General features: G+C 35.7%; 1 protein-coding gene across 1 annotated transcript in view; it reads right to left on the bottom strand.

Moving 5' to 3' along the window:
- Positions 1 to 16,752, bottom strand: part of LRRCC1 (leucine rich repeat and coiled-coil centrosomal protein 1) — a 20,620-nt gene that overhangs the window by 2,256 nt on the left and 1,612 nt on the right. Inside the window, exons 2-17 of the mRNA XM_017731038.1 lie at positions 16,488 to 16,746; positions 16,060 to 16,125; positions 15,136 to 15,303; positions 13,121 to 13,290; positions 12,811 to 13,020; positions 11,793 to 11,995; positions 10,891 to 11,050; positions 10,409 to 10,557; positions 9,058 to 9,262; positions 6,539 to 6,678; positions 5,047 to 5,248; positions 3,766 to 3,951; positions 2,402 to 2,576; positions 1,518 to 1,681; positions 472 to 680; positions 143 to 280 (exon numbers count right to left, since the gene is read on the bottom strand). Of these exons, the coding sequence (XP_017586527.1) occupies positions 143 to 280; positions 472 to 680; positions 1,518 to 1,681; positions 2,402 to 2,576; positions 3,766 to 3,951; positions 5,047 to 5,248; positions 6,539 to 6,678; positions 9,058 to 9,262; positions 10,409 to 10,557; positions 10,891 to 11,050; positions 11,793 to 11,995; positions 12,811 to 13,020; positions 13,121 to 13,290; positions 15,136 to 15,303; positions 16,060 to 16,125; positions 16,488 to 16,746 (2,804 nt within the window). The remainder of the gene's footprint in view (positions 1 to 142; positions 281 to 471; positions 681 to 1,517; positions 1,682 to 2,401; positions 2,577 to 3,765; positions 3,952 to 5,046; positions 5,249 to 6,538; positions 6,679 to 9,057; positions 9,263 to 10,408; positions 10,558 to 10,890; positions 11,051 to 11,792; positions 11,996 to 12,810; positions 13,021 to 13,120; positions 13,291 to 15,135; positions 15,304 to 16,059; positions 16,126 to 16,487; positions 16,747 to 16,752) is intronic.

Raw genomic sequence — 16,752 nt, 5'->3', positions numbered from 1 at the left:
CCCAGTTTGTAACTGGGCTCACCAAGTAGTTAAAAAGGTATTAACGCATTCTTTCACCACATAATTGAGCATTTCTGCAGTTATTAATAGTGCAACTCTACAGTAACTGAGTAGTCACAAAATAAACTAATAAAGTGTTCACCTTTGACTTTGAAGGCTTTTATTTCTCTCTTCAATCAACTTCTTCTCTTTGAAATCGAAGTTCTCCTTCATTTGTTTAACCTGCACCTCCAGCTGGCTTAACAGCTCTCCTTTACCTTGCCACCTCTTTTTCAGTGCACTGAAAATAAAATGCACATATTTACAATTAATGCAAATACCACTTCTTAGGAGGGCAGAAAAGTTTTTCATGCTTCCATCTTTCCTCATTTCTGTGAGTTTTAATAGCAAGCGAGTACTCTCTGAACATAGAATAACTTCAGAGCTGTGTTGCACACAATGATCCCAAAGAATTATTGTGATTTGTATTACCTGTGTGCATTCTTAATGTCATCAAGTTCTATTTCTTTTTCTTCTAGCAGTTGCTTTAATTCGTCTTTTCTTTCATTTTGTCTTTCTAATTTTTCTATTAGCTTTTCACATTCAGCAGCTTTTTCATCCAACTGCACTTGAAGCAATTTCTGAGCTTCCCGATTTTCTTCATGCTGTTTTCTGACTTGTTTCTCTTTTTCTTGTAAGCCCTTTAGAAGACAAGTATTTTAGAACACATAAACTTTATTGTTACCCCTTAAGAGTATTTGTTTAGTCTACGATGGAATAAAGCAGAGAAGAACGTGAAAGTTTACTCTTCTGAATGTATGAAGAACACTTAGAAAGTGATAGTCAGTTACTTAGTTAGTTACTTAATCTTCATCTGAAAGAAGTCAGAATAAAAAGCAAAGTCATCAAAACACAAATCTGAAGTTGAAAGCAAGTTAAGAAAAAAGTTATTTTGAACTCTTATTCTACATAAGAGTTGAATAAACAACTTATATGTAAGTCACTGAGCTCACAATCTGTAACAATGAGTAATGCATCTAACTTTGACATAACATGCTACAAAATTTTGATTAATAAGCTAGTCTTAAGTCTCTAAATGAGACAAATGGAATTCTGGGACAAAACATAGTACCTCTGCTGCCAAAACACTGTTTTACAAGAACAAAATAAAGAAAAAATATTTATGTTGTAAAATAAATGTTTTTCCTTTTCTTTTAAACACTCAGGAAGAATTATGCTATCCTACTTTCACCTCTCTCAAAATCATTATCAAGAATAAATTGAAGCAAAGCAAAGAGAAGAAAGTCTGTACATAAATATGGTTCAGTGGGAGATTCAAAGTACCATCACTGTGCATCAATTTAATAAAAAGCCCTCTTCTGCTCTCAGTGAAATGAATTGCCACTGACAGCCTGATTGTGATCTGTGAGTTGGTAAACTACGAGTGCAGACCCAGCTTTCATCACGGGCTTTGTGACAGCTAAAATTAAGACTTGCAGTGAAAGTTAAGCACACAAATTGTCAGATATGGCACTTACTTCTTTTAGTCTCCTAATTGTTTCTGTCTGGTCATCCACTATTTTGTTTTTAATTTTTATGGTATCACTGTCCTGTTCCTTTTGCTTTTTTAACGTGTCAATCTCATTTGTTAAAACTTCAATTTTTGCCTCCAGTTTCCCCCGATCTTGTGCAAGATGAGCTCCTAGACAAAACAGGATTTTCACATTACAGCAACTCATGTTATAGATGATTTCAAGATGTAGAATGTTGGGAGATAGGGCTGGGGGAGGAAAAGGTAAGAACCTTACAAACCAAAGTACTGACTATTTTGTCCAATGGAAACACTGTAGGGATTTAATCTGTAGGTAGATAACACTTAAGAGGAAATGCAGAACTGAAGGTCTGTGTTTTATCCTTTTTGAAAACTTCTCTGAAAAATAGTTGACAGCAAATCTTACAGACCCCAAAGGACCACAAGGTGGTGCTGAGTCACATGAAATTAAAAAATGCCCAAACTTTTTTTTTTCCTCCCAGCATTTAACACTCTTTTAAGATATATACTGAAATTTTCATATTAGACTTCCCTGCTAGATGAGAAGTAATACATAACATTATTTACAAATCCTTGTTTTTCTAGTTTCATGTTTAAAAGTTCTTTGTTCAACATTATGGTATTTTCACATTTTCAGGAAACAGATATATTGTATTCGCAGCTGACTCCCACAAATGCTGTTACAGATCCTATACCAGCCTGTGTGCCACAGAACACCTATTTTTGCACATCATCTTTACAACTGGATAAGATCAGGAAGGCAGCCAAGGGCCCTGTCATGATTACAACTATATTGGAGTGTTTATTTGAAACATAAGATATTGAACACCACCATTTCTTCTGCAAAAGAAAAATAACCTGCTATTTTACCCTGTTCTGCCAACTCCTGCCCCCATATTTTTCTTTCCATTTTTAGTCCATCAATCACAGATTCCTGGGCTGTCAGCTGGGAAATAAGTTTTCCATTTTCCTTTTTTAGAAGTTCAACTTGAACAGCCTTTTGTTTGTCCTCCTCAATCAGAGTTTCAAGTTCTTCAGTTCGACACTATATGAACAAACATTGGGAAAAGACAGTACGATCATTTAAAACAACATTCAAAATTTCAAATCAGTACTAATGGATTAGGAAAGTAATACTTATATACAGCAGATTAAGTTCACTGAGAAATATTCTACTTGCATTCATGGTTCTATCTGCATCTTGTTCCAGTTGTGAAACACGTATGTTTGCTTCAAATAGACATACAATTCCAAAAACCAGTAAAGCTGGTTTCTAAATAGCCACTATAAATTCTCAATGTCATTATAAAAACCCATTTAGAATTACAAATGCAGAAGTCAAGAAAAGCAAAAGAGAAAGTAAAGATATTAAAAACTGAATCAGAAGGAGACAGAAGCTGGGATGAACTTTCACTTCCAATGATAAGTATTTATTTTCAGTTATCCAAGCTACTTTTTGTTTTACTGATTACAGCTATTTAATGTAGGTATTTTCCAATTTTGTTCTTAGAAGCACCACTGACTGGCAGAATCCTATTCTGTACAACAACATAATGTTTGGACACCCTGACAGCAACATGTAGAGGGGAGATTAGAAACAGCTGTGCAGAGGTTGTACTGCACCCAACTTTTAGCACAAAGCTGGACTAGATCACACGACCATTTAGAAGTTATGTTCTTAAGATTTTTAAGAATTAATTAAGGATAATAGGATAGTACTAGAATATGTTACCACAAAGCAACTGTGCCCACAGTGTTTAAGATTAAAATTTGACAATTAGTAGATAATGAATAATACTGCTAGTATTATACAAGTAGGAGATACTAAGCTCCTAACAATTACACTGCATTATTTGTTCAATTACATTTCTACTTCACGTACAATGACCAATGCAGAAGCATATTCTATTTCCTTGAATTTACAAGGGGTCAGGAATATTAACATAGTTTTGATTGACCAGCTGATTATATATAAACTGCTACTGCTCGAAGGGCAAAGAGTGCACTTTCGACGACAAGAATGAATCTAGATTTTTCTATATGGGGAGCGGTGTTTGTGAGAAATAGAAGTGCAAGATGCAAGAATAAAGGCTGACATGCAGTACTGGGTTTTGGTGCAACAGGAAACCTGTGTCGTTTAGTTTAGTTTATCAAGCTTGTATGGAATCGTTAACTTTTATAGATGAAACATTACAAAAAAATAACATGTAGTTGAAATGTTTTGAAACAAATACCTTTAGGTTTGCTGTAGCTTCTTCATTTGATTTTGTTAAGTCTGCAATTTTTCCTTTCTGTTCCTCCACTATATTTGTCAGGTCTTGGATCAGACTTGCCATGTCTTTTTCCCTTTGTTCCAACTCAAAGAGGGCTTGTTTGTGTTCAACTAGGTCAGCAGAAACTTTTTCAAAACCGTGTTTTACCTAAAATTTTATAAGACATGACTTAAAAAATGCTAACATTTCAAAAAAAAGTGTGCATATATAAACACAACTGACATTTGAATTTTAAGTGAAGACACAGAAATTCATCAGTGGTCTATGAAATTAGTGAGTATTTGAAACTGGTTTTCTCCTGGTTTGTTGGTGAAACTTCTACTTGAAAAACAGCTACATATTCTACCCAGCTACATATTTGTAGAAAAAACCCAAACCCAACAAAACATAACAAAAAAACCCCAAACAAACAAAACCCACACACAGAGAAAAAAAATCCATGGGTGGATGGGAAGCAGAGCAGAAAAACCATACTTGGTAACTGGAAACAATACCTTGATTTAATCTCATTGTTAAAATTGACATTAAAATCTCAAAAGAAGAACAAAGTTCATTCAAACCTTTTTTTCTTGCAACAGAAAGACTTGAAGGGTAAACCCCCTGTCTTTTCTTTCCCCTCTTTTCCCATCTATTTAAAACTGATTTAAAACGAAGAAAACCAAGCTTAAGGTGAAGCATTTAATATTTTATTTAACATATAAAAAAATGTACATACTAGCCACAGAAATAAATTCTCTAAGGAATTTAGTAAGCAAGCAAGTGTCGAATTTGAGTTTCAAAATGTATATCCAAAATTCAATTTGGAAAATTTACACAATAAGGAACTATATTATTAAATACACTTGTATATGTATTTAACTATAACCTTATCAAAACACAAACCATAAAAGAGTAAAACTTGTAATTGAATATATTCTAATAGAAGGTCAACATATTTTAAAGGAAATTAATAACATCAGAAGGTGTTTTTAAAATTTCTTTTGATTATGTTCTACATATAAACAAAAATGCTGGGGTTTTTGAGTGTTGACTTGGCATTTGCTGTCATTGTTCTAATCACTGGTATTTCAAATCTTTCTACCAGTATTTTTGCATGAATCCTTAGAGCAAAGACCATAGGGATAAAAAACCAACCCAGCAAAACACCAAAAACCACACCCAAAATATCCTCCCAAACCCAGCATACTTAAGAGAACTACAACCCCAGTAGTAGTGGGAGATGAAATGTTCCCTTAGTCTTACCTCTTCAAACTTTTTTGCTTCGATTGTTAAAGCTAAACGAAATTCATCTTCTAACTCTCTGTACTTCTGGTTTGACATGTCAATTTTCTCCTGAAATTCTCTAACATGCTGCTCATGCCTCTGCTCCTCTTTAGCCATTACTTTTGACAAAGCGTCTTGAAATTCAGGTCCGTTTAAAGCAACTCGGGTTTCAAGTTCTTTCCTGAAATTGTCAAGCATACTTGAGACATGAACTGCAGGATCTCACAATGCTGCTTTAATTCATTTCCTTGGCCTTACTGAACAAGGATAATGAACTACATAATAAATGGGATAAATTCCTTCATCGCACAGACAGTTTTCAGTCTTCTATGACAATGGCCCTGGCATGAGGAAAATTCTGTTGACTACTGTTAAAACACCCAAAGGAATATCCTTACTTTTTAATTCAAACGTTTGTAGAAATTGTTCAATTGTGCTTTTCCTGTTAGTTAGCACTTGTTTGCTTTGCTGTTAGCAAACATCTGGAAGTGACACTGGAATCAGAGAAAAGCCGTGTACAGCCAGACACCCTCTTCTGCAGTCAGTCATTCCCTTCACCCTCACCCAACAACTGGTGCTATTCACTCAGACCCAAAACCTGAAAAGCAGCAGCAGCAAGAGGGACCTAAAGGACAATGATGAAGCAGATCTACCCTGTACTTTAACACTACTCTGTTCATCTACTTAAAATCAAAACAACATAAAATAAAATATCCACTGTCCTTCACATTACATCTTTTGGAGCTTTATGAGGTAATTATTGGAAGTTCTCAAAACACAGCTATCAGATTCTTCCCATCTAAACCTGCAATTTTCTTGGTATCTGAATACATTTTCCCTTGTTAAATTCAGCAAATGTAACCAGCTTATTTTATTAATAACCTTTGTTATATATTACTATACCACACGGTGCTTCTTGCTTTAGTTTGTACACATATTTGATTGTATTAGCTGAACACCACAGAACTTAGCCTCAAGTATTTGCCAAAAAAAGGGAAATTTTCAAAGAGGAGAACAGCCAGGCAAGTAACTCACCCTCCACCCACAAGCAAGATACTGCAGAAGCTGACTGGTTTTTTGGAACACTGTGTTACTGTAGCATATGCAGCTCTTCAGACAGTAATTCACATACAATTTTATTTTTATCTGATAATTCCTGGATTACAGATCGAGTACTTAAAATAAAGAATTCACCCATATAATAAGACAAGAACCATTCACGTGAAAGGCTGGAAGTTGCCTACATGAACTCATGAGTCAGGAATCTACAAGATATTCTTAAATGAGCAAGAAAATGTGTGGGAGTACATCTACATTTTCACAAAGACCATCTCTCCCACTAATCAAAAAAACCCCAAACAAAACAAACCCAAACAAAACCACACCAGTACTTTAGAACACATTTAAGCAAAACATGTTGGCAACACAAGCATCTCTATTAACTTGTGAAAAGAAAATAATGACCCCATACCTTCGCTCTTGCTCTCTTAATACAAGAAGCTCATGTAGTTGTTTTACCTTCTCCTTCTGTTGTCGGACGGATATTCGCAGTAACTGTACTTCTCTTTCATTTGCTGATGCTTTAAGCTCTGCTTCTTGCACCTGTTTCATCTGTGTGGAATTCATAAAGACAAGAACAAGATTTTCTTAAATCTGTAATCCAGTCTTCATGTTTTATACTAGAACGCAAAGGAACAGGTGCTTTCTAAGAGTTTATTTGAGCTTTTTTGTTTGGTTTTGGTTTTATTTTGGTTTTTTCTTAATATATATTGTAACACTTGAAGAAATTTAAGACAAGATGTTTAAAAAAAGTCTTAACTTAACTTACTACAACACAAAAAGTGACCTTAATAAAGAACCAAGGGCATTTACTTAATTTGTAAAGAACTTAAAGGTGTCCTGCAGAAGCAGAAGTGCATTGACAGAATGATTTCCTCAATTAGAAACTCTCATATTGTCATACTTGTATTAGTTTCAAACAAAACATTTTTAGATGTTTTCAACAGAATTTCTTTTTTTAACACTCCACTTTTGTAAAAATCTCCATCTTTCTGATTTGTACAGTTTAGAGTTGCTGAACAGAGCTGCTTTCTAATGATTTTACAAAAAATGTACAATCAGTATAAACACCAGATGGCATACTCCACTTTTTCTATTCGATGCAAGCTTTTATGAGTAATTCCATTTTATAGACTTAAGCCTTTTAAATACAAAACTCTTTTCTGATTCAACATGAAGCAAAAAGATGAGAAAAAAGTTATGAAAAAGATTTTGATTACTCATTAAATGGTAGTTCAGAATCAGGACACTTCAGAAGGCTAAGTTCTCATGTTCTACATGGTAAGCCTTTTCATGAATAGTTTAATGAGTAACTTTTAGACACACCCCACTGTATTCCTTTGTTTTGTGGAAGAACAGAAGCAATTCTCTCCTAAATTGAAGCACTTAAAAAATGCCAAGCAAGAACGCATGCAAATTTAAAGACTACCTGAAAACAGGGTACACATTTAGATGCATAGTAAACTTACTCATCTTGAATCCCCCTTCAAGAGGTCATCTAGTAATGCTGACTGAAGCTGACTTAAACAGTGGCTACATGGAGTAATTTACCACTGAAGGTAATTGCCAGGATGTAGATGAGAAAGCTCTATGAAATATTCTAGAATTTCTTAATCTTGGAATTGATAAAATAGGCCAAATGTATATTAAATCTGAACATTCAAAAATACTATTTAGTTTCTAGAGCATCATGATTATTCTTTGAAACATAATTATTACAGAGTATTTGCTACAGGATCTTAAAGACAGGAACAAAGACTTTCCCTTAATAAAGTTTTGCAGTTGATAAAAACAATGCTACTACCACCAAAAGAGATGACTTATTTCTACAAACTCATTAAAGGAAAAATAAAAACCTCATACATCAATAAGGTGTATCCATTCTTATAGGATAGAAAAAAACACACACACAGAAATCCCACTCTTCTGTTCTCTAAATCACTAAATTTAGTACATTTCAAACTGACAGGCAGATACCTGATCTAAACCGAAGGTCACTTCTAGATTCTCTAACAGCTCCAGGGTATCTGCTGCTAAGGAAGAAATGGAAGAGCCACTCAAGTGCCCGAACAGGAGCCTAAAGTAGAGAGTGTCTTGAATGGTGCTTTGCAGTTTGTCTGTCAGCACACTCCCTGATTCTCATTCCTTCCAGGGAACCTGAACAACATCACTTCCCAGAGCACCACACTGTCAGTTTATTGACTTTTCATGGATGTGGTAAGAGTCAATTTTTTTAAGTTCAGTGAGACAGGAATGGACTAACATAGGAATATAAACAAACAAAAGGAATAGACATTGGAGGACACTGAAAATCCAGCAATTAATTTTTCAGAAAGAAATAGTGGCAGTATCTGGTCCAGCATCTTGATCTTATATATTTGTATCCTCAACAAAGAGCCCTGACTACAAAAGCATCATTATCTTCTCTAGCTGTAAAAACAAAACAAAAAAATCCCAAACAAACAAAAACAAAACATCACACAAACTAACCAGAATCTTTGAAGTTCTCAGCAATCACTGTTTTGTTCTGGTTGCAATTAAAAGCATCTAATTCTTTAGATCAGCAGAACAAACAACCCTCAGATTTCCATCCCAGCAGTAAGATCTCTACTGATTTTAGCAATATTTTAAAAAACTTGTCTTTGTAACACTCTGTTTTCAGAAAATATCAACTCTCAGTATTATGTACCTAGGATTTGTTCTCCTGTATCTTAAGACCACATCACATGACATACTTCTATTTATAAAATACATTAACTGACAACTAAAATGGATACCTGTTATTAATTACTACTATGTAGAAAAAAAGCCCCAGGTTTTATTGTGCAAAACTCAAGACTCAATGCTGGTAAAATGCAGTGTTTCTTTGTATTCAGGACTATGGTAGCCACCCTGTTGCCACTGTATAACTTACTCATGAAAAATATTTACCTCTATTGCTCGCTGCTGCAATCTCTGTGTCTCCATCTTGGACAGTGTTTCTTCTAAAGCTTGCATGGCCTTCTGATGTTCTGCTTCTTTATTTCTTGCCTGATTTAGTTCATTAGTAAGTCTTTCAGTTTCACCTTTCAACTGTTGGACATCTGCTTGGAGTCTTGCTTTGGCATCTCTCTCTTTCAATATCAATTCCTTTAACCTGAGAATAAATGCAATGCAGTTGTATTACAAACATTTTACCTGTAAGTTTGATGCCAAATACATTGAGAAAAAGGCATTAGTAACTGTTGTAGCAACATATCTTGGTTTTTACTGCATTTTACTATTTACAGCACTGTCACGTAAAAGTGTTTAAAAAGATGTAAACTATTACTTAAGTCATGTGTAGCATTACTCTATGGAGCTTCAATTTAAAAAACCTGAGGTGGAGACAACCTCATAGATACATCTTTTAGGAAATGACATTCCAGTATGACTTTGCTTTACATCAATTTCGAACATACACTGTCCATTTGTAATTTAATAATTATCTTCAGAAACTCTGAAATATCCTAAATATTTTATCAATTTTTATATAAGATCTATCCCAACAGAAGAGAAACATAATAAACCTCTTATAGAAGATGGTATAAATGTAGATGGGTATAAAATAAAAGCGGGAGGTGAACCTAAAACAAGAAGGGGAAAAGGGGAAATATTCAGTCAGTCACGGATGGTAACTCAGGAAGCACGTGGCTTGGTTTTTCCTAAAAGAAAGAAAATGTGGTTTTGATAAATACAATGCAGTTAAAAAAAGACAAATGGAGCAGACATCTCCAAAAATAGGGAGATCTTTTGAAGACAAGGCTGCTGCTCAGAACAGACAAGGACGGGGACAACCATCTCTCTGAAGATGTACTAGGCCTGCCCTGCACAGCACATAGCCTATGGGCTGACTCTGGCCTGCTAGAAACATTTTTTTTCTAATATGCTGTGCAGAAAAAAACAAAGAACACTCTAGGTATATGTGGAAAGGGAGATTGGGAAACAGAAGGCAGAAGTATGACATGGGACAGCTACTAGAGCTTGAACTGAAGGTACAGTTATGATACAGATTGTTTGGAAAGTAACAGCTAGAACTGTAGGAAAGTGGCTCACTGATCCTGTTCTACAAGAACCAGAAGCAAGCTGCAGAAAGGAATGTCACTAGTTAATACTGAGAGAAATTCTAGCACTACTTCTTGATGCCTTATTTTCCAAGTATATTGCTTAAAGCTGTTCTTGTTTTTTAAGCCTACAAAATGAATTATTGGAAACTAAAAAAATACCCGTAACAAACTCTTAGACTACAGCATTGTTTCCCTACCTGTCTGTATTGTACACAGCCATACTCTGAATATTCTTTTCTTCTTTTGCATGCTTCTGTAGCTCACTGACATGCTCTAATAATTTCTTCTCTGCTTGCTCTGCTTTCCACCTCCTTTCCTTTTCCTGATCCAGTTCTTGAATCAGTGCCTTAGCAAGAATGTGATAAGCATCAACTTACTAAGAAATATTCAAGCATATCCAAAAATGACAAACAATATTTATAATTGTAGGACAGGACTTTTTTATCTCTCTGGAATTCATGGATGACAGAAGAAAGTGCAAGAGACCAGGCCAAAAACTCCCATAAAAGTGAAAAAAAATACATCCTCTCCCAGTTGACGCTGCAAGAACTCTACTACTTTTGACACTATCTACATGCAATTATTTTTGTCACCTCCAGTTTTAGTTTGACCAGGAGACATATGTTTGGCTTCAGGTGAAGATATACTTTTATTTAACTTGAAATGATGCAAAACTTACTTGGTATGTTGATTCCTCTATGCGATTTGAATTACATTCTTCTACTTTTTCCATATTGCTCTGCCTTCCAGTTAGTATTTCAGCTTTTCTTCCCACTACTTTAAAATGAGAGTCTTTCTTATTGGAGCATGGACACTTTGAGGAACTCTTCTTCTCTTCCCTATATGCAGAGTTTAAACAGTAACAGTGGATTCAGATGCTTTTAAATGAAAAAAAATTACAGTTCTGTGCAGCAGCTGAATACTAGAGAGTTCAAATCATTTAGAAAATAATTTGCAATCAGACCATAGCGGCAACAGCTAAATTCAAACATTCAGCTCTAAAAAGATACTTACAACTAGTAGATGCTATTTGAAACCATCTCATGAACACATAGACATGAAATAATTTTAGAAGAGTAGAGTAGCTGTAGAGCTGCAGTGGCTTACTGAACTAATATATTCCAATTTGTATTGTCTTCTACTCATCACTTCTGGTATTTACTATATAAATCAAACAAATCACTATAGCATACTCAGCTTCATGAAGGATACATATTCTTGACCATTGTTCTGACACCATGTATGTTTTATTTTTATTTTTTAATTACTCAGTTCCATCTGTGGAGAATTCTTTTGTAACCACAATTTAAAATAAAGATGGAAATACAAGCTGTTATAATTTGGAAATATTTGTTCTGGAATCTTCAGTTTTATTTCCTTCTCACATCAAGACAGAAACTGTGCTCATAAGGAGAAATGACTGAATGAAGCCTCAGTAGCTACTCATTTTCAGGGCATTTTTAACTGAACTGATTTACTCAACTTACCACTTTCAGCAAAATGTTTCAAGCTAAAACTTTGCTCATGCTGACAATATTCAGTTTAGTTCATTTTGGCTTTATATGGTAAACATTGGGATACCTGTCAGCTACTTTCTTCTTTAGATGACTTGCATGACATTTCATGGATAAGGTAGTTTTACGGTAAGTGGGGATCCTGCTTCCTTTCATGACCTTTCTGTTGTTCTCTTTTCCACTCTCATTTTCACTCTCAGAAGTTGGATCTGTGTCTCTCTTAGCTTTGAGAGCACTTGGAGCAGCTTCCTGTCTTGAACTATCAGATACCTAAGAAGAGAACAAAGTTCTAGATAGAAATGTTACAATTTCTGATTGGCTAATTTCTAACACTTATTCAGGAGCTATTTTTAAAAAAGTTCACACAAAATAATTTTGATAAAAACTAAATAATTGCTTCCAATTTTTTACTTTTACAATCCCTTCCCTCCCTGCTAAAATATTTTGTTGTTTTAAAGCTAAAGTAAACCCAGGATGCTTGAGAACATATAGTTGTTTCCTTTTGAAATACCTGAAGTTTGGTAAAATCCTTGGGCATAAAAAGTTGGTGAAAAATGTAAAACAAATACAGCACTTAAAGCCAAAAAAGCCATGCAAACCCTACCACAAAGCAAACCCAACAAACTTAAGCTACCTATGTTAATAAAACAAACTATATTACCTGACAAACATATCAGACCAAGTAGACCTATTGGCGAAATTAATTTTCACCAACTGTCCAGGTACTCTGGTGCATTTCATGTTTTACTCTGGTTCAGCTACGATATTGACAGCTTCAGGGTAAAATAAAAAACATAAAAAGAATTTTCTAATATATCATGATCAAATAGATCTGCTAGTCCCATACACTATGGTTTTTATACTGTATGAAAGTTGTCATGATTCAAAGTACAATCTTCAGTTTTAAAGACTTGTTTTATTTTATTCCCAGCTTCTCAAAATTATTAAGAATACATTAGCACAGTCAGTCCATACATACCAGTAGAAATTCTCTACTCTGGTTCAGCAAATGTTTCATTATCAGAAAGGCACACCTTATCTTACAAATAAAACTTGCTGTGCAATCACCGAAAAAAAAAAATCACCTTTTGCAGTATCTGTAAAATCTGATCTTCTATTTTTTTAATCCTTATCTCACTGTGTATTTTATCAAGCTCAGTCTTCTCCGGTTCAGAAGATGAGACCAGCTCTGTGGAGGAGCTGGTGGCACCTTGCACTGGTATCCTTGTACGCTGCCGAAACTGAGCCAGTGCCTGGTCGATGTGAGGTGTTGCCAGTGGTAAGGGGACATGGTTCTATCAGAAGAAAAGACAACCCTTGTAGCATTAATATGGGGCATGCAATATAAAAATAGAACGTGTCATTTTTAAAACCAGTACACACAAACTATGGCACCTGATCTCTGGATGAAGGGCACCCAGATGAAACCAAAGAATCCATAATATCTTCTAAACACTGCAAATCTGAACAGTTTTCTTCTGCCAGGTCCACTGGTTCACCAGAAATATTTCTTCCATCTAGAGCTGTTAGCTGGGGCAATGACTGAAGAACAGCTTCCCTATAACCTTGAGAAAAAGACCACATTTAAATTGAAATCAAGCTCCTAAGGAGATGTCTAGTATATTAGGTACCTCATCATCTTAAATGATTCACTGCATTTTTAATGTAAGAAAAAAAGGAGTGAGTTATCTACAATTGTCTCACCTTTCCCCACCCAAGGCTTTCAACAGACACCACTACAAATTGAATCAACTGGGAAGCTGCCTGCCTAGTCCTGATCTACACAAGGATTTCCCAACCCCCATCAGCACACTGCAATTGCACAGACAACCTTTCAACATCAGCCTACTGCACCCAAACAGTTGTACCAAATGGAAGGGCAGATGAATGTAATGGAAAAACAAATTCCAAAAGGGCTTAGACAACTTCATCCTCTCTCAGTGAATGAAGTCAGCCATTATGAAACTGTAAAGCACTGAAGTTAACATTTTTAAATTACTGGAATTTGGGCTGCTGAACACTGTGGTTTTGAAAGTGCCACAAAAGACATAGATTTGAAGAGGTATGTAAATACTTGCAGAAGAAAACTAGTGGCATTTTCTAAGTTAATCAGATAACTTCAATAGTGCTCTTACTGTTTCTGTTGTGCCTGAATGTATTTGTAAAACATGATGGGTGTGCCTGACAAGATTATTTAGAACCTTATTTGGTTTTCCGCAGGCACCTCTGATGTTTCTTTTCTAACTGTACGTATATTACACCTACATCAGCTGTATGCTCATGATATGGTTGCTATTTTGTATTGTTGTAATTCCTACTGTCCTACTCTTCATAATGAAATTATCTTTGAGCTCTCCCAAAAGTATCAATCCTCCATTTCTACCTTCCTGTAAGAGATTTTCCCTTCTTACACACAAATCGACACCAATATAGGATGCTATAATTTAACTTGTTTGAACTTAGAGCGCAACATTTTAGTGGCCTGAAAAACCTACCCCCAAACCAGCAGCTCTAAATAATGCAACTGAAAGTGATGTATCCACATGCGTTCTCCAACTTGTCTCCATGCTGCCTAGTGAAACACCTGCCACCTATTGGGATGAAAATGCTAACAAATGCAGAGGTTCCTAGAGTCTGTCACTGCTAACCAAAGCAGGGGGAAAAGAAGGAAAAGCTAACAGTGCTACTGATCTTTCTTTTGTGTTCTCTATCAGTAGCAGACTATCTACTTCCTGTGCCTGCCCTCTATCTATACAGTTCAATAACTCTTCGTACATTCTTTGAATTCTCCACCTATCCAGCTTATAATATTAATACTCCTTCCTTCAGGCCATGTGGCTCAGAGCTCCATCCAACCTGGCTTTGAAAACTTCCAGGGATGGGGCATCCACAACCGCTCTGGGCAACCTGTTCCAGTACCTCATCACACTTCACAGTAAAGAATTTTTTCCTAATATCTTATCTAAATCTATTCCAGTTTGAAGCCATTCCTCCTTGTCCTGTCACTAGGACACTAGGACAGGACTCTTGTAGGCTCCTCTCAGGTACTGAGAAGACACAATTAGGTCACCCTGAAGCTTTCTCTTCTCCAGGCTGAACAATCCCAATTCTCTCAGTCTTTCCTCACAAAAGTGCTCCATCCCTCTAAACATCTTGGTGGCCCTCCTCTGGACTCACAAGTGAAAATGTTGAGCCTTATCAAAGCATACAAGTTACAATTTTGAGAATATGCCATGGGGAAAAAAAAAAGATTTTTTTAAATGGAAAATGAATTAATTTTGACAGAATTTAGATTTCTGCAGGCTGGCCAGTTTATGAATGAATTTGCAAGCTTCAGAAAATGGCTCACAGCTTAAGGGAAATTACTGACCTAATGAGCACAAAATATCTACGTAAGATAAGATCCATACCTGCTGTGTGACACACTGGATTGGCTTTTCCATTTTTTTCCAGTGTGAGGATTGTCAAACAGCGCAGCCCCTTTGCACACTGAAGTAAGTGATTAATATTGCTTACGCAGTTGCTGTGAAGGTCAATGTGGCTTATCTTATGCCTGGTTCCATGAAGGGATCGAAATCCTGTAAATTTCAGAGAAAAACCCAAACAACCACAAAGTAATGTTTTCTGCTACAGTCCTAGACTATGGGGTTTAGAACAAATAGCATCTTGTTGAAAAATATCCAGTAAATAATAGATCATAACTGGAAATGAGAGAACAACACTTGCTCCATATCCTTGACTACATATGTTAATTACTTATGCTACTCTACCACAAAGTACAACAGTTAAGCTAGCTATGTGAACTAACTTTAAAGAAACAGATTAATCTCTGACTGCTAAAAAGCATATAAAAATAAACATTTTCCTTTAAGTTTCATTTTATAACTCAGCTCATTAACAAAATTGTTACAAATGTTATTTTAATTTTCCATTACAAGTTCTCTTGATTTTGTAGCATAAAATCTTACAAGCAATAACTGACCATTTCAACAAAGAGATATAGAAGAGAACTTCCATATCATACGTAAAGTTGCATTTTTGTTCTATAAAACTGAAAGACAGGAATATTTTGGAAGTAAGTTTGAAATGTTTGTTGTACTACTTTCGGAACAAGCTTGGCCTCACCAAACAAAGAATAAATTCCAGTTCAGAACAATCTTTGGTGATAGAAACTTGAAAGCTGAGAGGAGCAGCAATTGCCATCTTTATTAGAATTATTCAGTGAATTGGCACTTGAAGTGCTAGAAACTTCTCAAAATACACTCGGTCGAGTTTTTCAAAATTAAAGTGAGGCAAATGCTTTATATTGCACAGCACATGGCAAAGTCACTTACCAGAGAGATCATGTATGTGATTGTATGACAAGTTCAGCATAGTTAAATTAAAGAGTTTTTCCAGTCCTAAACAAAATGAGGAAAAAACAGAAACAGTATGATTTGCAAAAGAATGCTCTGCTTTCATCAAATTCAAAGCTTGAAAAATGAACCTTTAAAGATCATAACTACGAATTATGACATTAAACCATAATCACAATATAAAAATCAGGTTTTCCTTCTAAGTTAAGGCATTCTGCTATGATAAGGCTTACAAAGACTCTATATATGCATCTTAAAATCTACTTTATAAAATAGTTAGCATACTAATCCATACTAACTTAGTATAACCTTAATTATATGCAAACATTCCAGAAGTAAACTTTAGGACGACTCTTAGAAAACCTTTGTAACTTGCTAAATGGACAAAAATAAAAAACATTGCAGACCCTCCACTTTGGTTAGCAGGTTACAGGACAAGCTCAGGGTGCGCAGGTTAGCCAGGGAACTGAGCCCCTCGATGCGGCGGATCTGGTTCGATGACAGATCCAAGTGCTGCAAATTCCGGAGGTGGTCGAGCCCTTGGATCCTGGCGATGAGGTTGCAGTGGGCGTTGAGCGTGTGCAGGTCCGAGCTCAGGGACACGTCCCGCAGGCTGCGGAGAGAGGAGCCCACCGTCAGCCGGGCAGCTCCGCCCCCCGCCCCGGCCTGCCC

This window comes from Corvus brachyrhynchos, unplaced genomic scaffold, assembly GCF_000691975.1.
Source record: "Corvus brachyrhynchos isolate BGI_N302 unplaced genomic scaffold, ASM69197v1 scaffold293, whole genome shotgun sequence".
Lineage (NCBI taxonomy): Eukaryota > Metazoa > Chordata > Aves > Passeriformes > Corvidae > Corvus > Corvus brachyrhynchos.
The sequence above is the reverse complement of the archived record's forward strand: the minus strand, read 5'-3'. Positions and strand labels throughout refer to the sequence as shown.